Here is a 27,818-nt window from a genome sequence, read left to right on the forward strand (position 1 = left end):
CTGAAGGAACAGTTAGTTTGAGATTGACTTTTTTTCCAGCAAAAGCAAGTTGAGCTTTCTGATTACAGATGACTTTTAGTTTGAACGAAGATTGCTGTTTTATTCAAATTACTCATCGTATTATTAGGCAATTAACTTTTTTTTAAGTTTGAAGTCACTTTAACTAAACAGGAACAAGTCATATGCTAGTTATTTAAACCCTGAACCCGACAGTCTGAAAATTGGAAATGTTAAGATTTCTCAGAATTTTTAATATCAACTTAAACAAGTGTAATTTCATGTGGAAGCATACTGCAGTTTTGTGAGCGTGTTTACTTTAGAAGCTTGACCAAGACTTTTAACCAAGAGTTAAAGTTGAAAATATATCTTTTGAGAGAACCTGCTTGACAGTTGTTTATATTGTAAAGTTGAATTAATAGGTCGATTGTATCAGTTCACATTTAAGTCATGCTTCCTAATTGTCTCCCTTCCCTTTTCTCCACTGCTTTTAAAGAGAAGTTTCCATATGCTGCACCTTTGACCTTTTCTTTCCTGCTACAACACCGCTTGCATCAGGCAGCTGAAATTCAGGCAGCTGACATGGGACATCTGGCCAATTCTTGCAAATTAGCTATTATGGCTCCATTGTAGCATCTAGTAAGCCTGCTACTTAGGATTTGTAATAAACTAGTCAATAATATGGAGGCAGACTAGAGAAAAGAGTACCATTGTGTTTAGAATCCGTAAACCTTCTGCTCAAACGCATGCATTTCACACAGAAACTCCATTGGATGAAGACATCACTTCATCACGTTCCATGCATATATTTGGGCAAGTCTGCTTCATCTTTTTGCATTACAAGGCTGCATGAAAATTCAGCCCTTGGGAGGAATCAATCTACTCTATACCATTGTACTAAGATTTGTTGTCTTGTGGATGAGACCATTTGAAAACCTGACTGCCTGCTATGATAATAAAATGTGAGGCTGGACGAACACAGCAGGCCAAGCAGCATCTCAGGAGCACAAAAGCTGACGTTTCGGGCCTAGACCCTTCATCAGAGAGGGGGATGGGGGGAGGGAACTGGAATAAATAGGGAGAGAGGGGGAGGCGGACCGAAGATGGAGAGTAAAGAAGATAGGTGGAGAGGGTGTAGGTGGGGAGGTAGGGAGGGGATAGGTCAGTCCAGGGAAGACGGACAGGTCAAGGAGGTGGGATGAGGTTAGTAGGTTGCTGGGGGTGCGGCTTGGGGTGGGAGGAAGGGATGGGTGAGAGGAAGAACCGGTTAGGGAGGCAGAGACAGGTTGGACTGGTTTTGGGATGCAGTGGGTGGGGGGGAAGAGCTGGGCTGGTTGTGTGGTGCAGTGGGGGGAGGGGATGAACTGGGCTGGATTAGGGATGCAGTGGGGGAAGGGGAGATTTTGAAACTGGTGAAGTCCACATTGATACCATATGGCTGCAGGGTTCCCAGGCGGAATATGAGTTGCTGTCTCCAGCATCTGCAGTTCCCATTATCTCTGCCTGCTATGATAATGGACTATCATGAATAAATCTCTGATGTTTGGATCATTTGGAAATGCTTTATGTTCAAATTAATGCAAAGATACTAACTCTGATGCTCTTCCAATATGTTTTCATATGACTAGGCTTCTGATGTGAAAAAAAATGATAGTCCTGATTGCTTCTGGGAGCATAAATGAATTGCATGACTTGCATCTTTGCTAAACATCTATAACCTCAGAGGAGAGTTAAGCAGAACCCAGATGAAGCGAAAAGCAAAATATGCCTATATTTGAATCTAATGTAGATAGTTAGAGTGGTGAAGAAGGTTTGACATGCTTGCCTTCATCAATCAGAGCTTTCAATACAGGAGTTGGGAAGTCAAGTTATGGCTGTACAAGACAATGGTAAGGCTGTGTTTGGAGCACTTAATGCAGTTCTTTCTGTCCTCCTATAGGAAAGATGTCATTAAACTGGCAGCAGTGGGGAAAAAAAGACTTAAAAGGATGTTACCAAGATTGGGGGGTTTGAGTTACTTGGAGAGACCGGGACTTTTTTCCCTGGAACATCAGAGGCTGAGGAGTGACCTTATAAAGGTTTACAAAATCATGAGGTGCATAGATAAAGTGAATAACCAAGGTCTTGCCCCACGGTAGGGGAGTCCAAAACAAGAGTGTGTAGATTTAAGGTGAAAGGAGAAAGATTTAAAAAGGACTTGGAAGGTGACTTCTTCACACAAGGTAGTATACGGAAACAGCTGCCAGAGGAAGTGGTAGAGATGGATACAGTTAGGATAATTAAAAGGCATTTGGACAGTTTCATGAACAGGAAAGGTTTGGAGAGACATGAGATTAGTCAGTTTAGAAAACCTAATTGACATGGACCAGTTAGGCTGAAGGGCCTGTTTCCGTCCTGTATGACTCTATGACTAATGTTCTTTATTCTCCAAAAGAACATTTTCCTTTTTGCCCCTTGTTTTGCAGTACATGTAGGAATAAAATTAACATTAATAAATTGCTTTTATCATGTAAATGAGAGACGCTTTGTCCGAGTGAAATAGGACGGCAATTACAAAGGTTCAAATTGAAAGAGAAATAAAGGCAAAAAGCAATCAGATGATTAGATTCTGAAGAATCACCTCGACCCGAAATGTCAGCTTTCCTACTCCTCTGATGCTGCTTGGCCTGCTGTCTTTATCCAGCTCTACACCCTGTTATCATAGATGATTAGATGATGCTTGGTTTTGATTTTAAAAGCCTTTATACTCGTAAGGAACAGGATAGATTGAGGAGAGAAGATAAGTCCCAAATTCTGATTTGAGGAGTTAAAGTATTAGATAAGAGAGTAGAATCTTGACTTTCACAACAGCAGTGAAGTCAGAAAAAGGCATTCTTTGTAACTAAAATGGAAGTAAAGTAGCCAATAAATGTATTCAGCTTTCATTTCTACCCGGTGCAAAGTGTTATTCCTTTTAGGCTGACTTGAGCAGTAGTTGTCAATGCAAGATATAACAAATGTAAGGACATAAGAAATAGCAACAGGAGGAGACCATATACCTTTTAAATCTCTCCTGCATTTAGTATGATTGTGGCTTTCCCTTTAACTGCACTTTCCCCTGCCTACTCCCCACGTCTCTTGATTCCTGATTCTAAAATATCATTTATGACCATTTGGGAAAGAAAAGTCCAAAGATTCGCAGTCCTTTCAGTAATGAAACTTCTCCTCCTTTCCTCCATTTTAAATGATGGCTCCCTTAAGTTGAATCTGTGTCCTTGTTCTAGATTCCCAAGTCAGATAGAATTTTCTTGTGTCTATCCTATGCGACCCACTTAAAATCTCGATTTCAATGAGTTTAATATTGCAGTGAAAGATTGTATATTTGGTATATCAAGAAAAGGATTACGTGAAATGATGTAAATTTTTCCAGTGCCTTAATTTCCTTGACACACAGTTGTTTCCTCCTTAGTTATGTGTTAGAGACGTGAGAGGCAAGGTTGATGATAAATGAGATCATGCATTTTGGCATCAATATTTAATTTGTTCAATGCACTTTGGTTTCATGTGGTAAATATTTGATTTTATATGAGAAATTCATTATACATGAATTGCTGGGTTGTGTTCTGCTCCATGAGTAAATTGTGGCATTTATCCATAGGGAATCTCAAGGAATCTGTGGATCATTTTCCCATTCATCCTATGCTAGATGTTGTCATGTCTCAAATGCGGCATCTGTAGATGCGCAAAATCACAAACTGTAATTATTGCAATTTAATTATTTTTATACTTATTAATCCTTTCGCATTTTACCATTGTCCATGTTTCCGAATCTAAAGATTACAGCATGAAAAGGTGACCATTATTTTATGGCGGTAACATTGGCTCATTTCTAGATCTTGATATTTTACAAAACTCCACTTTACTACATTAATCTTCATCTGCCAGTTTTTTTCCTAACTCATCCAATCAATCTATATTGTAGATTCTTTAAGGTTTTCTCACAATACCCACTCCCACCTGTTTTTGTGTCATCAGCAAAGTCTGACACTTTACGTTCTGCTCCATTCTCCAAGTCATTAGTACAGATTGAAAATAACCAAGGCAATAGGACACTTGTGGTATTCCCTAGTTACATCTTTCCAGTATGGAAAGGTCTTATTAGGCCTGCTGTTTGTCTTCTGTCTCAACCAATTGTCAATCCATTGCCCTTAATACCATGAGATCCCATGTTGTGCAGTCAACTTTCATGTGGCATTATATATTATCGAATGCCTTCTAGACCTCCAAATGCAATACTGCTTCCCCTTTATCAACTGTGTTTGTTATATCCTCAAGACATTCTAGCAAATACATCAAATATTTTCTATTTCACAAAACCATAATGATTCAGTTTGATTGCTTTAAGTTTTTTTTGTATCTTATTATTTCTTCCTTAATAATGGACTTCAGCATTTTCCCCAATAACACGTGTTTGGCTGACTGGCCTACAGTTTCGTGCTTTCTCTCTCCCTTCCATCTTAAACGGGGGCATCCCCTTAGCAGTGTCCAATCCACTAGAATCCACCTGGAATCCAGTGAATTCTTGAATGTTTTGATGAATGCCTCCACTATCTTTACAGTTACAGTCTTTAAACCCTTTGAATGCAAACCTTCAGGTTTTGATGTCTTCCTTCACTGCTATTATTTTGATCATCATGGTAGAGATTGTTACAAAATCTTTCTTTCCATTACCACATTGCTTGATGCATTTTGGAAGATTCAATTCAAGAGCGAACTATACAGTAAATGGAAAAGCCCTGGGGAAAATTGATGCACAGAGAGATCTGGGTGTTCAGGTCCATTGTACTCTGCAGGTGGCAACACAGGTCGATAGAGTGGTCAAGAAAGCATATACGGCATGTTTTCGTTCATTGGATGGGGTATTGAGTACAGGAGTTGGCAGGTCATGTTACAGTTGTATAGAACTTAGAATACTGTGTACAGTTCTGGTCTCCACATTACCAAAATTATGTGGATGCTTTGGAGATGGTGCAGGGGAGGTTCACCAGGATGATGTTGCCTGGTGTGGAGGGCACGAGTTATGAAGAGAGGTTGAGTAGATTAGGATTATTTACATTAGAAAGATGGAGGTTGAGGGGGGACCTGATTGTGGTCTACAAAATCATGAGAGGCATAGATAGGGTGGATAGCAAAAAGCTTTTCCCTAGAGTGGGAGACTCAATTACTAGGTTTCAAGGTGAGAGGAAACGTTTAAGGAGATGTGCGTGGAAAATCCTTTACACAGATGGTGGTGGGTGCCTGGAATAAGTTGCCAGCGGAGGTGGTAGAGGCAGGCATGATAACGTCATTTAAGATGTATCTAGACAGATACATGAATGGGCAGGGAGCAGAGGGATACAGATCCTTGGAAAATTGGCAACAGATTTGGATGGAGGATCTTGATCGGCGCATGCTTGGAAGGCCGAAGGGCCTGTTCCTGTGCTGTAATTTTCTTTGTTCTTTATCTGATAGTTTTGGATGTTTACAGTGTCCTCTAATGTAAAGACTGATGGAAAATATTGCCTTAAATTATTTGTCATATTCATGTCCTCTGTTATTGATTCTCCAGTCCCATCACCCAAAGAACCTGTGCTTGCTTTAGCTACTCTATCATCTTATATACCTATTGAAGCTTTTCCTGTTAGTTTATTTTTACAATTTACTTTCATGATCAGTTTTGTCCCTTGATATTGGCGATCTAATTATCTGCTATTGGTTGCTAAAACAAAATCCCAATCTTATAGCCAACCACTAGTTTTAGCTGTTTGGTATGCCTGTCTATATAACCCATGGTTGGTTCGCCCTTTTTGTGGACTCCTTCTTTATAACCAGAATAAATTTTTGCTGAATGATATGAAATGTCTGCCATTGCCCATCTATTGACCTTATTTTTAATCTTACCCAGTCAGTTTTAGACAACCCTTTGTGCATACTTTTTCAATTGTTGGATGGCACTGGTTTGAGTCCCAAGTCACTCTCCCTCAAACTGAACTTGAAATTCTATGTTATGATCACTATCCACTAGCGAATTCTTAACTATGAAATTTTTATTAATCCTACTTCATCACATATTAGTAGGTACGCAGTCTGTTCCAGAGTCGGTTGTGTAAAGTGACAGTCTTAGAAATAATCCCAGATGCAAGCTGTAAAACTTCATTTTCTATGCCACTGTTATCCATCTAATTTATCCAGTCAATATATGAAAGAAATGCCCATGACAGTTGTTGTGTTCTTTCTTACACACCTTGTTATTTCCTGATTTGTACTTTCACCTAAAATGAGTCAACTCTACCAACGACTCCCACCTGTGATTTCTTTCCCTTGCTTTCCATCCTGCCCTCCCAAACTGATTTTATTTCACTGTCCATTGCACCTGTATTCCTCCTCACCACCTCACTGATGCATTCTTTATAAAGAACACTACCTCATCTGTTTTTCCTTTTTTGACTATTATTTGAGAACTTCAAATAACCTTGAATATTGAGTTCTCGGTCCAGGTCGCTTTGCAATGAAATCTGTGCAATAGCTGTAAAGTCAAATTCATTTGTTTGTTTTTGGGCCATCGACTCATCTATTTTGTTTCAAATGCTGTATGCATTCAGATAAAGAGCCTTAACTTTTAACTTTCTGGCATTATTACTTATTTTGGATCTAATTTCTCCTGCACTGTTCTGTATTTTCTTCTTCTTCCTGTCACATTTTAATTAGCATTTGCCTATTTCACCCTCTGTACCTGTGCTCTCTCAGTTCTTCTTTATTTTTAAAGTTCCAGTCAACTTACATCCTTTCCACTCCCCCACCTCCCATCAAACCTGTCACCACCAATCTCCTTCACCATCCTCCCAAAGATCACCACCAACAACAGGCCTAAAGGAATATCAACAATCCGTGGCATACATGTTGCCTGGACACTGGTCGTGTTTTCAAGTAAAAGAGTACCCATCTATTGAATTTTAGTTCCCTCTTTCTGTAAAATATTATAGTGGCATTTCAGTTCAGAATTGCATTTTAATCTAAGATTTCCTGCAAAATCATGAAAGGAATAACTTTACTGGTGTCTAAATGTGAAAACAATCCATGCATGCAATTCTCCAAAGTACCAGTTAAGATACTGGGACAACATTGTGCTGTGAAATATGATACAAATAAACGTAATGCAATTCTTGCTATATAAAATGTATTTTTCCATCAGCTTTTCAAGAATGTTGGATTGACCCTTGATTTTTACTTCAGTACTTTGTTTCAGTTTTTCTGCAGTTCTGACTCAGCCCCGACTGTCTCCTTGAATTGCCATATCCCATGCTGTTACATTTTATGTTCTCTAAATTACATATTGATGTCCATATGGAAATGTTATCACTGAGCTACAAGGTGTGAAAGGCTTTCATTACAGGAGCTGTTTCATGAACTGCCATAAGAAACTAGTGCAGCATTATACATTTTTCCCCGGTGCTCATTTGCCCAGTATATCTACATGCCAAAGTGCTTGAAAACTGTCTTATCTCTTTACTTCAATATACTAAATGGTCACTGAAGCCACCTTTATGTACTGAGAGAACCAGTCATTCATTTACCAGAAACTTTTAATTTTTGAAAGATGAATGATGCAGTCTTGTTAACCACAGTTATAAAACTAGGTTTTTTTTGTGTCTTTCTTACAATGACTTAGAGCAGAAATTACTTTTTCTTTTGCAGGGTATGCATATTACTTTTTTGCCCCACAAAGAGGAATCAGCAATAATAACATGGATAATTCAGAGAAGGTTCGCCTGGGTGATTCCTAGGTTGAAGTGATTATCTTATAAGAAAAGGCTGAGCATGTACTCATCGGAGTTTAGAAAAATGAGGCCTGATTTTTTTCAAAAATAAGATTCTGAGAGGCCTTGACGGTGTAGATCCTGACAAGATGTTTCCTTTCGTAGGACAACCTAGAACTGGCTTTCAGTTCTTTAATACTACAGTTCACAAAATAAGGGTTATCCATTTAAGATGCAGTTGAAAAGGAATTTCTTTGCTCATAGTCTTTAATGTTTGGAATTCTTTTCCACAGTGAGCAGTGGATGTGGGCCTCGATGTTTGTCATTCATTTGTCGATGTGGACATTGTTGGCTATTCAGTACTTCTGTCTATCCCTGACTTGCCTGGAGAAAATGGTTGGTGTATCTCTTCCTTGAATGGTAATAGTGAAAGCATAGCAGTGCAGCTCTGAATCAGGGTAGTGTGTGCCGTGGAGGTGAAATTGCAGGCGCTAGTGTCTCGAGCATCTGCTGTCCTTGTCTAGATGGTGGACATTGTGGATTTGAAAGGTGTTGTCATGAGCCTAGGATTGTGGAGGACTGGCAAGCAAGTGAAATAGTGGCCACAGTTAAATTAGCCTTAATCTTATGGAATGGTGGCACTTACTTGATGGACCAAGTACTTTATCCTTTCTGCTATTTTGTTTATTCATCAACTAAGCATTCTCAGTCATTAGGTTTAGTGAATTCAGAATCCTCTGAGTAAAGAAATACCTCCTCAATTCAATCTTAATAAAGGCAGTTCAGTGCCTCAAATCCACTCCATTATATAAAATGATCAGAGCTTGTTTCATCTCAGCCTCAGCTTCACTTTCGCTGCCCACTTTCCATAAACCTTCATTAAAAGTCTTTGTTTGCGTGCATGTGTGCATGTCAAGAGTGCCCATGCATGTGTACGTGTGTCTGTGCGTGTGTGGAGTGTGTGTGCGCGGAGAATGTGCGTACATGCTGGTAAAAGTTTAAAATTAAAAGTCTGTCTATTTCCTGAAATTTATTTAGTGTCCCTGTATCCACCTCACTCTGGAGTAGTGAATTCCACACATTCACAAAAATTTGAAAGAAGTAATTCCTCCTCATCTCCGTTTTAAATTTGTTACATCATAACCTGAAACTAACGCCCTGTTCTGGGTTGCTTGACAAGGAATTCTGCAGTACACCAACTTTGTCATCTCCCTTTTGCATCTTCTGCGCCTCAATTAGATCTTCTCTCACCCTTGTAAACTGAAGCAAGTACAGTCTTAAACTGTTCAATCTCTCAAGACAAGCTTTTCATTTCTGGAATTAATCTGGAGAATCTTCTCTGATCTGCCTCCAATGTTATTACCTTTTAGCATTTGGCTTCCTACTAACTTATTCTGCCTACACTTTAATTTCTTGTGACTCATGCATAAGAACATCCAAGTTCTGAGCTCATATTTTTGGAGCTGAGGCTGTTTACAAAGTAAGCTTGTACTTGATCTAATGTTTGCATGTGTTGATGAAGAGATTCAAGAAATTTGCAAGTGGAGTTTCATTTGACACTCAAACAAAATAAGTGATTCATCAGAGAGACTGTGGGATTAGATTAACTTCCCTACAGTGTGGAAACAGGCCCTTTGGCTCAACAAGTCCACATTGCCCCTTGAAGCATGCCACCCAGACCCCTCCCCCTATAACCCAGTCACCCCTGAACACTACGGGCAATTTAGCATGGCCAATCCACCTAGCCTGCACATCTTTGGACTGTGGGAGGAAGCAGGAGCACCCGGAGGAAACCCACATAGACACGGGGAGAATGTGCAAACTCCACACAGACAGTCACCTGAGGCTGGAATCGAACCCGGGTCCCTGATGCTGTGAGGCTGCAGTGCTAACCACTGAGCCACTGTGCCGCCCCGGATGCTGACAGAATATTGGGCATCTGGTTTGTGATAGGGCTGCACCTCTTTTGTCTTTAGTCTGGAGGTGACTGAGTTTACTGGCAGCATTAGTCTCACTGAAGAGCCTGTCTCATCCAAATGACATTCTGTGCTGAAATTCTTGACTTTGAGGGTTTGCTCGTGATGTGCACCTTGGTCCCCTAGAAACAAAAAAGGGTCTGTTAGGGATCCTGGGAACTCTCTGACTTGAGAAGCTATTTAATCACAATGTAATGCCTCAGGATCACACAGCATAGAAGGATTCTGTTATGCCTGTCCTTATTCTTGGAAAAGTGATCCAGTTTGTTCCATTTACCTACTTATACTCCATAATCATGTGAATTCCCTTTTCTGACTGTGTATGCAACTCCTTTTTAAAAGTTATAAATGAATTTGCCACTTTTCATTCAGTCATTTAAGTCCACACTAGAACATCTGACTGAATTTTAAAAAAAATACCCAGTTGGATCGCTTGGATGGTACTTTCCACTAAAACTTTATGCTATTTTGTCACAATGAAAAGAGAATGAGTGCAGAAGGAGAATGGTTGTGCTCAGTTCTTTAATTTGAAGTGTGGGTGTTTGATAGCTAGAATCATTGACTTAAGGAACAGAAGGTGGTTGTTTGGCCCATAATGACTTTGACTGAAAAGGAGCCATCTAGTCTAATCCCACCTTCTGGCTCTAAGTTTGAAGCCTTGTTAGGTTAAAGCATTTTAAATACTGAACCATATTTTTGAAAAGAAATTTGTGATGAGAATTTCTGCATCTATCATGGTTTCAGGGAGTGAGTCCCAAAACCCAGGTTTCTGCTGAAGTTGAAAGAGACAACAGAGTTGAGGAGCATCTTTCTGAAAATCATCAAACCTCATCCTTATTTTGTGCCAAGTAAGAAGAACTTGACTGAATACATTGATTTAGTTGGCTAACCTTTCTTCACAGAGCTCCTACCTGTGGTCTTCAACCCAAGACTACTTTTTCTTATAAGTCTATTTGCAGCGATATAAATTACAAGTGGAAATGCTGTCCATTTTGTCTGTAATTTTATCTATTAAGACAAACTGATAATTCACTAGATTATAAACTTTGTCACTTAAGTGTCCTATGCACCAAGCTTTCTAAGCAGGCCTATTGTCTGCCCAAACTGAGAGGAGGATCTCCATTGCAAAATTTCTTCTGGCCTTGCCTCTGAACTGGAGGAGTCTGGCTCACCTGTGCTATGAAGCAACCCTGTTTTGCCATTCTGATAAAATTAGTGCTAACTAGAAATATTGGACCAAGTTTAAAAGCAAGCCTGCTGAAGAAGCAGCTATCAAATTGGTGAAGATCTTTGTCCAGTAGTAAGATCTGTGACTGTCTTTGAGTACACGTACACATACAAGGCCTTCAGAAGTGACGTGATTCTGTATCTCGGTGAGGTTTGGAGTGAGTGCTGCTCAATGCTTTTTGTTCCCTCCTAGGTTTGTTTTTGTCTTCACTTAAATAGCAGTTGTTCAGAAAATGGAGCCGTCAAAGATCTTGAACAGCTTTTGGCTTTAATGTTCAAAATTCATTGCATAGTTCAGCATTCTTGACGTTATTGACCTGTCAAAATTTTCTATTTGGCTATCCTAACTAAGGGTATGTTGTCTCTTGCAAAAGATAAATATATTCCAGGGCTTTTACTATATTTTCTCTTTGCAGAGCTTGTCTACTTTGGTTCCACTTGTTACTGTGAAATGGCCAGTTGGACCTATTATTAGCATTGTAATGATCATAATTGTTGCATTTTTGATTTATGCTTCTTAGAATTGAAATATAACACATTTTCTAAAGTAAATGTCCTTTATGAAAACAATGCAGTCATTATTTGATTCTTATGAGCTGATGAGTTCACTGTGTTCATAATATTTTGTTTTTGCACAGAACACACAATTATCTAAAGACTTGGAAGATACAAAGACAAAGCTGGCCAACATTCCAAAAGTGTTACCCCCACAACCAGATCAGGTTAACAGGCCGTTACCCCCACCAGCACCTCCATTACCAGGCCAGCCAGGAATTCCTCCTCCACCACTGCTACCAGGGCAAGGCGGGCCACCACCACCTCCTCCTCCTCCTCCACCACCTCCATTACCAGGACAAGGTGGGCCGCCGCCGCCGCCTCCTCCACCTCCACCGTTACCTGGACAAGGTGGGCCACCTCCCCCACCTCCATTACCAGGACAAGGTGGGCCACCTCCCCCACCTCCATTACCGGGACAAGGTGGGCCACCTCCCCCACCTCCACTACCAGGACAAGGTGGGCCTCCTCCCCCACCACCTCCACCTGGGTTTTCTGGAATGCCGCCTCCACCACCTGGGCTGTTTGGTGCTCCTGTTGTTGCAGCTGCTCCCGTTTTACCATTTGGACTGTCAGCCAAAAAAGAATACAAACCAGAAGTTCAACTCAAAAGGCCTAACTGGCCAAAAGTAAGTGGTTATCCTTCAATAATTTCGTTTAAAGTTGAAGTAGTATATTTATTTGAGAGTTGCAGTTGTTTTGCGTGATTTGCGAGTAGTATATATAAGTTGTAATTCTTATTTCAATATTTGACTTCAGAATTTGCACAAATATTTGGTTCACAGTCATTGCAAGCACTGTATAATTACAAATGCTGCTGTGGTTTGAGATTTTGCTGAACCTTAGTATTAAATTATACTTTCTTCACTGTTATCTGCTGTCTTCTGCTTTATTTTGCAGAATGCCTTATAGCACAGCAATACCTTGCAATGTTCCCAGTTTACTCTTATAACTTATACTGTAATAGTTCTTGTTTTTTTTTCCTCCCAATTTAAATAATTCTTTTTCTGTTTTGCCATCTTTCTCTCTCCCAGTGAGTAACACGCTTTGCGGTCACTGGCGTGGAACGTTTATGTGAAAATAGAATCCGTGACTTCAAAATGTGGACTTAATTATTTTTGTCTCCGATGGTACATTATCCTTCTGATCTGTAGCTTGGCTTTACTTGAGTCGTGATCTCAAGTACCAGCATCAGGAGAGATTGACTCTGCAGGGTCTATTTTGTACAGGTCCAGGCATTCTTTTTTTTGCCCACATTAAGCATTTTAAAGAATTTATTAATGAGAATTCCTAAATATCTATTTGTTTATATTTACCAGATGGTGTTTCATAATCAGACGTGCACACACATGGAATAGAATTTTTGTTTATTGGAATGTAGAACATGTTTTGCTACTGCTTCCATTTAAGGGTAAATTGTATTGCAACATATCTATAATCTGCTCCTCCGGTACATTTCATGCCCAGCTGTCATAATTTAAAAAGAAAAAAATTACATCTGTGAAACACATGCATGTGTCATCCCAAAATGCCTAAGGTTCATTAAACTTTTTGAAGTTTATTCACCGAGACAATGTAAAAGAGCACTCAGTGCAGAAATAATATGCACCACCACACGATTTACTGACCACACATTCAGGTACTTGCTGTATGATGAGTTTGGAAGTCCATTACCACACAGAGCCATTCTGTGGCGTCTGCAATGAGCGGATAATACTTGGCCAACCTGACTTAATGTAGAGTCCTCATAGTAAGCAGGCAATAGGAGAGCCCCAGTCTGTCATGGACTGGAGCCAAGCCTGCATCTTAAAGGCCAGTGCAGACAAAAGCTTGAACAAAGCATGTTGGGACTTAGCTGTAGGTTGTCTATGTCAATGCTGAGACACTGACAATACTAGAATTCATGAAGGAAGGTGAAGTATTTCTTGTCAGTGTCCAGTAATCTCCACACTGTCGGCTTAGCTGAGTGGCTCACCTAGTCAAATAGCTTACAAAACTTCAGATATAAAGAATGGTTTGCAATACATTTTCAGTGAATATAAGCATATTCCCAAGTGGATGCAGTATACCACATTGGCAGATGTGCAGGTGAACATCTGCTTAATGTGGAGTGTCATCTTGGGGCCTGGGATAGGGGTGAGGGAGGAGGTGTGGGGGAAAGTGTAGCATTTCCTGCGGTTGCAGGGGAAGGTGCCGGGTGTGGTGGGGTTGGAGGGCAGTGTGGAGCGAACAAGGGAGTCACAGTGAGAGTGGTCTCTCCGGAAAGCAGACAGGGGAGGGGATGGAAAAATGTCTTGGGTGGTGGGGTCGGATTGTAGATGGCGGAAGTGTCGGAGGATGATGTGTTGTATCCGGAGGTTGGTGGGATGGTGTGTGAGAACGAGGGGGATCCTGTTTGGGCGGTTGTGGCGGGGGCGGGGTGTGAGGGATGTGTTGCGGGAAATACGGGAGACGCGGTCAAGGGCGTTCTCGATCACAGTGGGGGGAAAGTTGCGGTCCTTGAAGAACTTGGACATCTGGGATGTGCAGGAGTGGAATGTCTTATCGTGGGAGCAGATGCAGCGGAGGCGGAGGAATTGGGAATAGGGGATGGAATTTTTGCAGGAGGGTGGCTGAGGGGAGGTGTATTCTAGGTAGCTGGGAGAGTCGGTGGGCTTGAAATGGACATCAGTTACAAGCTGGTTGCCTGAGATGGAGACCGAGAGGTCCAGGAAGGTGAGGAGTGTGCTGGAGATGGCCCAGGTGAACTGAAGGTTGGGGTGAAAGGTGTTGGTGAAGTGGATGACCTGTTCGAGCTCCTCTGGGGAGCCTCACATTTTATTATCACAGAACCAATGATAATGGGAACTGCAGATGCTGGAGAATCCAAAAGTGTGGAGCTGGATGAACACAGGAGGCCAAGCAGCATCTCAGGAGCACAAAAGCTGACGTTTCGGGCCCAGACCCTTCATCAGAGAGGGGCATGGGGAGAGGGAACTGGAATAAATAGGGAGAGAGGGGGAGGCGGACTGAAGATGGAGAGAAAAGAAGATAAGTAGAGAGGAGAGTATAGGTGAGGAGGTAGGGAGGGGATAGGTCAGTCCAGGGAAGATGGACAGGTCAAAGAGGCGGGATGAGGTGGTAGGTAGGAAATGGAGGTGCGGCTTGAGGTGGGAGGAAGGGATGGGTGAGAGGAAGAACAGGTTAGGAAAGCAGAGACAGGCTGGAACAGAACCAAAGTCATTTTTAGTTCGAACAGCTATGTGAGATCAATTTGCCATTTTCAACTTCAAGCTGAAAAGATTTCTTGCGTCTTCTCGTGAGTAGTAAAGATAAATTCTCCGAACATTACAGTGATCAAGTCCAACAGAAAAATACTCGAGTACATTAGATTTACTGGTAAAGAAGAATGGGGAATTATGGAAAAACAAGGAGGTGGCATTGCTTGTGCATCCACCAAAAAGCCACTCCCATGCAGCAGGTGTATACCCAGCCAACCAAAACAGCTGACTCCTCATCAAACAGAGACAGTTACCGAAAAGTGTAGAAGGTGAAAGGGAGTAAAAGACATCATTCTATTTCATCATCTGCACATTTGTTTTCCAAACAATTGGTTTACTTAAATCCCTTTTTGATAGGTTTATTCAGTGGTACAAACTTCTATGAGAGAAAGTATTGAACTCCAACCCAAAAACCCATAATTATAGTTTCTTTGTGAAGCATTCCTTAACATTTAAGCGCATGCAATTGATATTCAATTTTTGCTTAAATTTGACACTCAGCAAGTGCATATATAGCATCTTGATACCTTATTAATCACATTTTCCAATCTGATTTCTCGGACGAATTGCATTTTAATTAGTCAAAATCTTTGGTCCAGCAATACATGAGATGTTGAGTTACCCAAACCAGAAACTGTACGGATGCAACCAGTAGCCTTGTAACTACTATAATTTTGTTATAATAATGTGTGGCATCCTCTACATTGGGGAAACCAAGCGGAGGCTTTGGACCGCTTTGCAGAACACCTCCGCTCAGTTCGCAACAAACAACTGCACCTCCCAGTCGCAAACCATTTCCACTCCCCCTCCCATTCTTTAGATGACATGCCCATCATGGGCCTCCTGCAGTGCCACAATGATGCCACCCGAAGGTTGCAGGAACAGCAACTCATATTCCGCCTGGGAACCCTGCAGCCTAATGGTATCAATGTGGACTTCACCAGTTTCAAAATCTCCCCTTCCCCCACTGCATCCCAAAACCAGCCCAGTTCTTCCCCTCCACCCACTGCATCCCAAAACCAGTCCAACCTGTCTCTGCCTCCCTAACCTGTTCTTCCTCTCACCCATCCCTTCCTCCCACCCCAAGCTGCACCCCCATCTACCTACTAACCTCATCCCACCTCCTTGACCCGTCCGTTTTCCCTGGACTGACCTATCCTCTCCCTACCTCCCCACCTATACCCTCTCCATATATCTTCTTTTCTCTCCATCTTCGGTCTGCCTCCCCCTCTCTCCCTATTTATTCCAGAACCCTCACCCCATCCCCCTCTCTGATGAAGGGTCTAGGCCCGAAACGTCAGCTTTTGTGCTCCTGAGATGCTGCTTGGCCTGCTGTGTTCATCCAGCCTCACATTTTATTATCTTGGATTCTCCAGCATCTGCAGTTCCCGCTATCTTGATACTATCATTGGTTCTGTTCCTGTTTGTGGCTAACAGCAAGCTATGGCTTAATGCTGCTGCATAATTGGCTGCAAGAATGACATGCATTGTACTTAATCTACATTGTTAAGCAGGGCTTTGAATGCAATTGACCTAATTGAGTTTTTGAAATAGCTGCAGCTCTGAGATTGAAACTGATGGAAAATACAGTATTGTACCAAACAGAGTGATCAAATTTTAAATTGTGCTGCTGATTCATAAGATAATTAGCATGCGCAATGACCATTCAGCCCATCTAAATGAATTGACTCTGAAAGATCTTGTATGGGGCCAGTTCTAGAGTTCTAGAATTCCTGAATGTTGATTCCCGCTGCCATATCTATGTCTGTTATTAGTTCAAGTCCGGTGTTTGAGTGCAGGACTTCTTGATTTCAAACTCAAATCTTCCCTCCCCTAGTTTGAACTTCTCTCCACTTATTCCATTCTGGTTTGTTAAAGTAACTTCCCAGATTTTCTACATGCTTAACTGCTTTGTTTACCACAATAAAGTTACCTGTCACATGCTTTCCTTCCAGTCTGAAAAGCCTGAGACCAGGGTGAACCTCTTTGCATTGCCTCAGGACTTTGTATACCTCCAATTCTTAGTGGTAGAAAGTGAAAAGCTGGCATACAATGACAAATTACAATCACTTTACTAACATCACTTGGAACTGGGGTCTTGTTTCAATTTGGTTTTAAATTGAAGACATACTTGTTCAGTATATAATGTGCCATCCACAAAACAGATGACGATGTTTCCTAGTTCCAACTTGTTCTGAATTGTATTCTACAGGATCTTAACTTTGCAATTACTAAAGTATTTTCGCTGTAAAGACAATCTTTCACAGTCTTCTGATATTTTTAACATTAAGACTGGTTATGTCATAAATGTATTTCGCTTTGCTTTCAGATTATGCTGAAGGATATGAACGAAAAATGTTTCTGGGTCAAGGTAAAAGAAGACAAATATGAAAGTAAAGAGCTGTTTGCAAAACTCACCCTCACATTCTCAGCACAGACCAAGGGTAAGTATTTAGACGGTCTTCAGTTTATGAATTGACCTTTTTAAATTTAGATTAGAACTCATCCCAAGTAAGCATCTCAGTTGGCTAACCTTAAATTCTAGTCTATAGATGTGGATTTTTTTGGGAACGTTTCCACGTTTCGGCATTAAACTAGTGGGTGGGCATACTCTGGCTGAGCCAGTATTGCCCATATCAGATGAATTTTTAAAAGAAGGAAGCCGTTCTATCTCACCCAAGAACTTTTATACACTGTCCTTGAATCCTAATCAAATTGGAAGCATCTATTAATCTCTCTTTTAAATCTCCTTTCTCCAATATACATTGATTTAGTTTTATTACAGGAGCTGATATGTCCTGCTGCCATGGTACAGTGCCTTGGCGAGACCACACCTTGAGTATTATTTACAGCTTTAGTCTCATTTGAGGAAGGATGTTTTTGCTATGGAGGGTGTGCAGCAAAGGTTTGACTGCTGATACTGCAGGACTGACTTGTATAGGACTATTTACACTAAAATTGAGAAGAACGAGGGCTGCCTGTAAATTTTGATAAGACGAGACAGAGAGAGTAAATGCAGGTAAACTTCTCCTGATGACTACCGAGTCCAGAACCAAGAGGCTATCTTCAAAGGATATGGGGTAGGCCAATTAGAACTATGATGGGGAGACTTCTTTTTTCTCTCAAAGTAGTGAGTCCGTGGAACTCTGTCACAGAATGTGATTGAGGCCAAAATATGAAATGTTTCCAAAGAAGGATTTAATAAGTTCTTAGGGCTATAGAGATGAAAGAGAGGCTGTAGAGAAAAAAACAGGAACAAGGTGCAAAGTTGGATGATGAGCTGTGATATTGAATGGCAGAGCAGACTTGAAGGGCCAAATGGCCACCACCTGCTTTTAGTTTCTATATTTCTAGTTCCCTTTTAAAAAGATTACAAAATCTGCTTTCTCTTTACACGCTTCCAAGCTTTACTTTTAATCAAAATTTTGTCGATTTTAGAATGGTTATGACCTGCTGCCAGTTTGCCTGTCTTTCCAAGAACTTATTCTGAATAATTCAACAGGCTAGATTTTCACTGTCTATTATGGTTAAACAGCGTTTCTCCTACTTTGGAAACAGGTGAAACAATCTCTGATAGTGGAATTGTCATTAAAGAAGTAATCTATTTCACCTGTCAAATTTGTATATATTTCATGTAGTTTGAATTCTGCGTCTGTGGTGGGAGATTAAGCATGCCTCACTCCATTCCACTGGCACCAAAAAAACTGATATTGGCTTCAATCCATTTCTTGATTCAAAATCACAGTGCATTATGTCTCTATCTTCTCTACACTACATTTATACTATACACCAAAAACTCCACATGCATCAATGGTTCAGGAAGTAGAACTGACTGGGTGCTGTTGTGACTTGCACCTCTCCATCTGAGCTTTTAAATTTCAGTGCAGTTAAGAAGAATGAGGGGAGGTTGCTGCAGCTTTGTGTTCAATCCGGGAATATGGTTGTCACTGGCTCTTGAGAAGGTGATGTAGAGGTGCTAGTGTTGGTGGGGTGGACGAAGTCAGGCGACACTGGGTTGTAGTGCAACAGGTTTATTTGAAGTCACAAGCTTTCAGAGCACTGCTCCTTCATCAGGTGAAGTCACCTGATGAAGGAACAGCACTCCAAAAGCTTGTGTTTTCAAATAAACCTGTTGGACTGTAACCTAGTGTCATGTGGCTCCTGACCGCGAGAAGGTGATCGTAAGCTGCCTTTTTGAACTGCTGTGTACTCTTGGTGTAGGTACAGTACTATTATGGAGGGAGTTCCGGGATTTTAAACAAGTGACACGAAAGGAATATATTTCTGAGACAGGATGTGAGGTGGTTTGGAAGAGACCTTTCAGGTGGTAATGTTACATGTATCTGTTACCCACATTCTTCTAAATGATAGTTGACTTGGTTTTAGAAGATACTGTAGAAGGAGCTTTGATGAATTTCTGCAGTGTATCTTGATGTTGCTGTTGTTCAGCCTTGGTAGTGGAGAGAGCGTAATTGACGTGGTGCCAGTGGAATGGGCAGTTTAGCCCTGGATGGTGTTGAGTGTTAGTCCTGACTTGTGCCTTGTATATGGTAGGAAAGCTCTAGGGGGGCTGGAGATGAATTAACCACTGCAGCATTCCAAGCTTCTAACCCGTCCTTGTAGCCAAAGCATTTACACGGCTAGTTTCTGATCAGCAGCAACTCCAATCACGTTGAAATTCGGGGATTGAGCGATGATAATACAATTGAGTGTCAGCGGGGGTTGATTGGATTCTCTTGTTGGAGAAGGTCATTTCCTGGCATTTAATTGGCAAGAATGTGACTTGCCGTTATCAACCCAAGGTTAGACATTCTCCACGTTTTTTTGCATTTTGCTATAACCTGCTTGGTATCTGAGATTTGTAAGCAGTGCTCAATATTACTTAATTATCAATGAAGATCTGCATTTCCGATGTAATGGTGATGCGAAAGTCATTGATGAAGCAGGTGAGGATTTTTGGGACAAGGACTCGACCCTGACGGACTCCTGCTGAGATGTCTTTGGCTAAGATTGAACTCCAGCAACCACAACCAACTTTTATGTGCCAATAGCGAATAGTGATAGTGTCAAGCTACTTTTGGTGATGGATGTTGAAGTCTTTCATCTGAAGTACGTTCTGAGCCCTTGCCACCCTCAGTGCTTCTTCCAAGTAGAAAACTAATCAGCTTTGGGGTTGATCAGTAGGAGGTTTTCTTAAAGAGAGATAATTGGAACTGCAGATGCTGGACAATCCGAGACAACAAAGTGTGGATCTGGATGAACACAGCAGGCCAAGCAGATCTTAGGAGCACAAAAGCTGATGTTTCGGGCCTAAACCCTTCATCAGAAAAGCTTTTCTTGACCGTGTTTGACATGATGCCATAAGACGTCATGAAGACCATACTGCATCAGGACTGCTCACCAATATGTCTTTGCCTTCCCCCTGTTAAAATGAAATAACAACTGGGTTGGTGGATTGGTTGCACTTTTGACTGCCATCTGCTTTCTTGTTCTTGCTTCTGTAGTGAACTTCTGTCATGTTCAGTATCAAAATCCGTGAAGTTGTCATTTAAACTGAAACTAGTTCGAGTTAAAATCATGTCCATGCAGTGCCTTTTGGCTGCAGTGTACAAAACATCGAACATCATATCTTGACATGGATATCCTACACCATATTCAGGAGGTGCCTCTACCATAATGATGCCCCTTTTCACTAATCCACTTTTGCAGTTTCTATGCTCAGACAAAGTTTGTCATTTGTATTTGGTGATACCATTTGGAATGTGCATTAGTTTTCTTGTGTGTTAAAATCTGGCTCTCTATTCTCTCGAGTTTTGAAGAATGAGAGGTGATCTCATTTAAATCTACCAAATACTTAAAAAAATAGGCAGAGTTGATGCAGAGAGGATATTTCCCTTGGTTGGGGCCTCTGGAACCATAAGGCACAATATTTGAAATAAGAGGAAAGCCACTTCAGATTGAGATGGGAGATCAGTATGCAGCTCAGTCATTGAGTCAGTTTAAAGTAGAGATTGATGTTTAGAGATCTGTCAAAGATGTAGAGGGATGTGGGACTAGTGTGAGAAAAGACATTGAAGTGGATGATCAGTCATGATTGAACTGAATGACAGAGCAGGCTCAGGGATGAATGACTGATAGTCCTGTTTTCTTTGTTCACAGCTTATTCTCAATTATTTCTTTCATTACATATTCTATCAAATGTAGAACACTCCTAATCTCCTTTATTCAAACATCATTGATTGTGTCACAAATGCAACCATTAAAATCTTTCCAGTACTGAAAAAGTACTCGATGCTCTGAAGTTCCAACTAATATTGTTATAATCCTGCAGGTTGAAATTTAGCAAATCAAATACATTCTGATCTAACACTAATAATTTTCTTTTCTTTTCCTGATTTGAAATACTCCATTGGTGAACTGTGCAGCCAGTAATGGTAAGAAAATGCATTTTTTTTCAATGCTTTATGTGTTAAGATACTTTTTAGTCCCTGAAACACATTGGGCTGATACTGTAGCTTCTTAGATGCTTGTTAGCTTCTGGTATGGCAAGAATCATTGAAAGCTTAGTCAAAAAGAAAAATGAAGCATTTGTAAGGCTGATGAAAATGAAATCAGCCAAGACCCTTGAGGAATGTAAAGAAAGCAGGAAAGAATTTAAACAAAGAATCAGCGGGCCTGAAAAGGGTCATGAAATTTCCTTGGCAAGTAATATGAAGGAGATTCCAAGATATTTTGTACCTACAGTAGGAGCAAGAGGATAAGTAGGGAAAGGGTAGGTCTACTCATAGACAAAGGAGGGAATTTGTGTGAAGCCAGAGGAAATGGGCGAGGACCTTAATGAGTACTTTTGCATCGGTATTCATCAAGGTGAAGGACCTGGGTGTTGGTAAGATTAGGAACAGTAATGTTGGTATTTTAGGGTATGTTGATATGGTAATTGTGCTGGGTGTTTACATTAAGGTAGATAAGTCCCCAGGACCTGATGGGAGCTATCCCAGGATGCTTGAGGTGGGCAAGGAAGGAGATTGGGGCATTGAAAGAGACCTTTGAATCCTCTTTAGTCACGAATGAGGCTTGAGAATAGCCACTGTTGTTTCTTTGTTTAAGAAAGGCATCAGGGCTAATACAGGAAATAATCGGCCAAAAGGTCTTTCGCAAGTTGTTGGAAATTATTGGAAAAGATTCTTATGGACAGGATTTACCCACATTTGGAAAACAGTGTACTTATTAGGGATAGCCAGCGTGGTTTTGTGCAGGTGTGATCTTGTCTCACAAATTTGACTTGACGAAAGCATTTGACGAGGTCATTTGTCTGATTAGTAAGCTTGCAGAGTACACGAGTTAGTGGAATTGTGGATAGTGAAGAAGGTTGCCATAGGATACAGCAAAATACGGATCAGCTGGAAAGCTAGGCGGACTATTGGCAGATAGAGTTTAATCCAGACAAGAGCAAGATCATGCATTTTGGGAGGTCAAATGCAAGAGGAAAATATACAGTAAATAGTAGGACCTTAGGTGTACCGAGTTACAGAGGGATCTTGTTTTGCATAAAATGTTCAAGTTTAAATGGAAATAAATTGGCCCAGACTTTTGCCTAATTATTGCTTTTGGATTGGCAATGAATGACAAGCAAAAGTGGATGCTGAGGAGATGTTTGTAATCTCAATTTGTATTATTAGTTTTTTGTTAATGGTTTACTTTCAAGTTGTGGGGTGTTGAACGAAAACTCAAAGGTACAACTTACTCACATTTGTTGTATTTATTTCTTGGAGAATGAATCTGCCTTTATATGGCAAAATAATCAAAGTGCAAGTGGCTAAGTTTCATCTAAGCCGGGGTGGGAAATTCCTTTCATAAGATGGTCTTGCACTGCTCGTCCTTTTTGAGTAAGTTTGGGGCTTCACACTCATTTTATCATTTGAAGTTTTGACCCAAAATGACTTTTTAGCTTTTCATAGTTACTTGTGGAATGTGAATGCAGTCCAAGTCAACCTTATGTTGTGGCTCATAATATGTTCTGTTTATAAAACATGTAGTTTATTTTAGATTTTGCAATGGCTGTAGTATTTACAGATGGTGAAAGTTGTTTGAAACAGGCTTGTAAAGACATTATAATATTCCACAGCACTTCCACGTCATAGCACCAACAACTTTGCGTGGCTGCGTCACAATATCTTTGATTCGTCTCAAGAAATTTAGTATTGCACCCTGGAAATTGCTCTGTGAAAATACATACTTAGTATTGCTGTGGTCATCTTTTTATTTGGTACTTGAGGGGAAAATTCTCTCTTTAAAATAAACTGATTAATGCTTACTAAAATATCAAGTAGAATAATTTCACATGGTGCATAATTACGGGTTTGTGTGATTTAACACAACATAATGTCTAGACTTTTATGATGAAGGGTCTAGGCCTGAAATGTCAGCTTTCCTGCTCCTAAGATGCTGCTTGGCCTGCTCTGTTCACCCAGCTCTACACCTTGTTATCTCAGCCTCTCCAGCATCTGCAGTTCCTATTATCTCTGATAAAGTGCCTCGACTAATATTGTAAAGAAAATGAGAGATTTGGCTGTGTGGTGTTTTGGGAAGATTTCAAGGTTATTCCATAAATTTAAAAATTTAGTACTAAATTGAACTTCACCCGAGGAAAGTAGGGTGGTCATCAGCTGTTTGAACTCTTGTCACCTCTTAATTACAGTTTAAGAATGAGCTTCATTCTAAGGCCTGAATGTCTGACACTTGCGACCGTTGATAATATCTTCATTGATTGCCATGTATTAAACCTAGGGTAAACTCCTTCAGTGTTTTCAAAGCCGCTTCTATGCCTGCTTTCTCTTTGGAGGCTAAACTATTGCATTTGAACTTACATTGAAAGAACTCCACTGTCCCTTACCCAATCAGTAAGATTTATAATACTTAAATGTACCTCTATTTTGCCAACTTGCAACAGAGAGTTTATTGTTCACTAAGGTCACACGCTGTTACCAATTACTGCAATATATTGGACTGCAGAGTTCAGTAGGTTATTTATGAAAACGAAGAAGCATATTCTTGGATTTTTCTTCTGAAAAGAACCTGTAAATGTTTCATATATAATATAGAAGTATCCTCGTTTGTGTGAACTTTGAAGTTACTATTATGAAGAATTGAAAATTTTATATTAACTGAGATGATTATTCCTACAGATTTTCACAAACAAGATAGCCAAAATATGATCTCTTTTAATCATCCTCCACATTATTTTTTCTTGGAATGCTTTAAAAAAAATTTCTCGAAACATTCTTTCTCTTATTGATTGCGCACTGCACCAGGGAAGTAGTAGACCCAGGAAGAAGACGAAGCGGAGCGGATCTTGAACTGTAAAAAATTGTGTTTCCTTTTAAGGTGATTTGAAGTGGTTGGTGATTTGCTTTCCTCTATCCCGCATGTGATTTAGTACCCTGTTCCTTGACTCACCCACGTTCTTTTTCTCTTTTTGCTACAGTGTGGAAATTCAGATTGCCATGTTCAAGTAAAATTCCAATTTAATTCTAATTCTAATTATCCAGTTGATAACATCATTTTACCACCCCTCCGGCGTGCCTTCCTTTTCCTTTCCCTTTCCCCTTCAACGATACAGTCTCTGAATTCTTTTTTGCACATGCACCTCCTACCTTCCACCAACACCTCTCCCCACCCCCTTCAAAATGATGCATGCTCATACTTAATGAGGTTGCAGCGGCAAACTAGTTATGCTGCTTGTCTAGTAACCTGGCAAGCTGGACTGACAATCTAGAGATAAGTTCAGATCTCACCATGTCAATTGTGAAATTTAATATAATAAATCACTCATTTGAGAATAATTATCACAAGTTAACAACGTTGAGAATTATCAATAATGGTGACCTCAAAGCTGCTCTTCGATGATTGTGATATTCTATCTGTTTTACCACTACCTTGAAAAACGGAAATCAGCTGCTGTTGCTACCTGATGTTAGACCCAGAACAATGCTACTGCTTGTTACTGTCCTTTCAAACAGCTTAGCAAACTGCTTAGCTGTTCTTAAGATCTCAGATTGAGACCACCTTCTCAAGTGCAATTAATGGCAGTTACTTGTCACATGATCAAAGTGGAACACATTTAATTATATACATTCTGGTATGATTTTGTTCATTCACCAAACTTACCAAATTCCTGCTGTCTGGAAATATTTTTCCCACTTGTACCTGTCAGTTTTGCTTCTGCTGATATCACTGAATAAACACTTTGTAAAATATTTCATGATGTGTTACACTCCAGAAGTATTTCGGACTTAATTTCTGATTTACTTGCTATAGTGATCTCAAGGAGTAATTCATTGATAGGATTGTTTACAAAATGGAACGTGGGTAATTTATAAGACATAATTTGGGAATCACTAAATTTCCGTGAAATTACTCCAGACTGATTTGCTGGCTCTTCTCACGTGATGAAAATTATGATGTAATTTAAACTGCAACAGTCAGTAATGCTTTTAAGAGGGAATATGCTCGAGGCTCAATGGCCCAGTCTAGTTCATATGTTTTTCATTCTTCATGTCTAAATGTGAAGGCAGTGATCTTATCGCTGGACTGTTAAACCGGAGATCCAGATAATGTTTTGGGGACCCAGGTGCAAGTCCTGCCAAGGGCAGACGGTGAAATTTGAATTCAATATTTGAAAAGTAGCTGGAATTAGGAGCCTGATGATAACCAGAAATCAATCATGATTGTCGGAAAAACCTGTCTGATTCACTAATGTCCTTTAGGGAAGGGAACTGCTCTCCTTATCTGGTCTGGCCTACATGTAACTCCAGGCTCAAAGCAACGTGGTTGACTTTTAACTGCCCTTTAGGCCGTTAGGGATGGGCAATAACTGCTGCCTAGCCAGCAACACCCTTATCCTGTGAATGAATAAAAGAAGTAATTTGCTTATATTTGAAATTCAATGGTAGTAGTGAAGTATGCTTCTGTACAGTCCCATATGCTGATTCAGTTTGTGAACAAGTAGAATGAACAATATAGTGATATTTTCAAAATGTGCAAATCATAGTTCATCAAATGAATTGAATTTATTGACCCCATTCAAAGGCTGCTGAGCAAAGTTAGATATACCAGAGACAGAATTCCTCTGTTGGTATGTGTAGTATTGGACTTCCCATATCTTGGAAATATCACAACTAAACTTTTAAAAATTTCCACTAACACAAATCATTCTGCTACGGCTCACTTGTGAGTAAATGCACTTCATAAATGCACTTAAATGTCACTTTACATTACAAGGAAAAACCATCTCTCTGCATGTACCCTTTCAAGCCCCCTGAAAATCTGCTATTTAGTCAGGTCAGGTCACCTCTCAACTCTAATGAGTACAAGCCCAACCTGTTTATCCTCCCATACAAGACAATCCTCTATACCTGGTATCAATCTAGTGAGCCTTCTATGGACTACCTCCAATTTCAGTATATCTTTCTTTGTGTAAGTGGACCAAAACTATTCATCCCTTGCATGGTTTTAGCTAAGCTTCTATTTTTATACTCCATTCACTCTGAAATATAGACCAATTTTCCATTTGCCTTCCCTATAACCCCTGAACTTGTGTTCTGGACTTTTGTGATTTATGCAGGAGAATCCCCAAATCACACTTCACTGCAGTTTTCTGCGATCCTTTTCCATTTATAGCTCCTCTGCTCTCCATACCAATGTGCATAATCTCACGTTTTCTCAAAATATATGTAATTTCCCTTGATTTTTATCCAGTCAGTTAACCTGTCGACATCCCTTTGTAGATTCCTTCTGTTGTCCTTGTCATTTGCATTCCCAACTAATTGTGTTACCCGCAACAGTATATTCACTTTCTTCATCCAGTTCATTAATATATTGTAAATTGATTCTGGCCCAATGCATTGATACCTTTGGCACTACGCTAGTAACAGGTTGCAATCCTGAAAATTGCTCCCATTATCCCAACTCGCTCTGTCATCTGTTAGTCGATCAATCCTCTATCCATTTTAATATATCACGCTGAGCACCATGGATTCTTACCACATTAAGTACTTTATTTGTGATACCTTTTTGTAAATCATTTGAAAATCTTCATATATTACATCTACTGGATCCTTTTATTTATCCTGTATGTTATTTCCTCAAAGAATTCTAATGAATTTGTCAGATATGATTCCTTTTTGTGAAATCATGCTGACTCTGCTTGTTTATATTATGTATTTCTACATGCTGTGTTGTCACATCCTTCACAATAAACTTGAGCATTTTCCCAATTACAGATTTTAAGCTAGCTGGCCAGTAGTTACCTATTTTTTTGCCTCCCTCCCTTTATGAATAAGTATGTTAAATTAATTGTATTCCAGTCTCCTGGGACTTATCCAGAATCTAAACTTGCTTGGAAGATTCCTGTGATAGGCTGCAGGGGATTGTTGCTGCGCCAGTGAAACAGTAATTCACGTATTGGCAACCACTGCAGTAGTCTGAATTCAATGTGTCGTCATGCCTGTTATCTTCACTGAGTGCCTATGATCCTTTGCAATTGTCTTTGGTTTGTGATTGTTGCTTCTGGTGAATTTTGTTAAATTTAGAACAGAACTTGCCAATTTTGAAATGGATTTATTTATGGAAAGCTCTTGTGCTTACCTTATAATTGAAGTTTCCATAGTTTTTAATACAATGGTTTAAATGTGTGTGACACCACAGAGTTTTGCTTATGTTTGAAATTAAAAAAAATCCTTGGTTTAAATAAAAAGTGCCACTGCTCTTTAATTAATAAGATGACAGAATACAGGGTTATCCACATCCGGACTTGGCTATTAAACTCACAATCATGATTAGGATCAAATGGTCTAATCTATCCATACATTTTGTTCTAATTCAGCATCCAGTGATTAACTTGCTGTATGTCAAGTTAAAGCCTCAAAACCTCATGATAATCACAATTTTCAAGAAAAGAGAGGTTTCTGTTGTTTTATGTTTGGGACTTGTAGTGAAGGTCAGTAACATATTATTGCTTGAGAACTTGC

General features: G+C 40.1%; 1 protein-coding gene across 2 annotated transcripts in view; it reads left to right on the top strand.

Annotated features, from left to right (window-relative positions):
* Positions 1-27,818, top strand: part of LOC125458225 (protein diaphanous homolog 1-like) — a 324,879-nt gene that overhangs the window by 124,343 nt on the left and 172,718 nt on the right. For both annotated transcript variants that reach the window (XM_059650539.1, XM_059650540.1), the window contains 2 exons: positions 11,614-12,159; positions 17,120-17,234. In XM_059650539.1, the coding sequence (XP_059506522.1) occupies positions 11,614-12,159; positions 17,120-17,234 (661 nt within the window). The remainder of the gene's footprint in view (positions 1-11,613; positions 12,160-17,119; positions 17,235-27,818) is intronic.

Source organism: Stegostoma tigrinum, chromosome 13 (assembly GCF_030684315.1).
Source record: "Stegostoma tigrinum isolate sSteTig4 chromosome 13, sSteTig4.hap1, whole genome shotgun sequence".
NCBI lineage: Eukaryota > Metazoa > Chordata > Chondrichthyes > Orectolobiformes > Stegostomatidae > Stegostoma > Stegostoma tigrinum.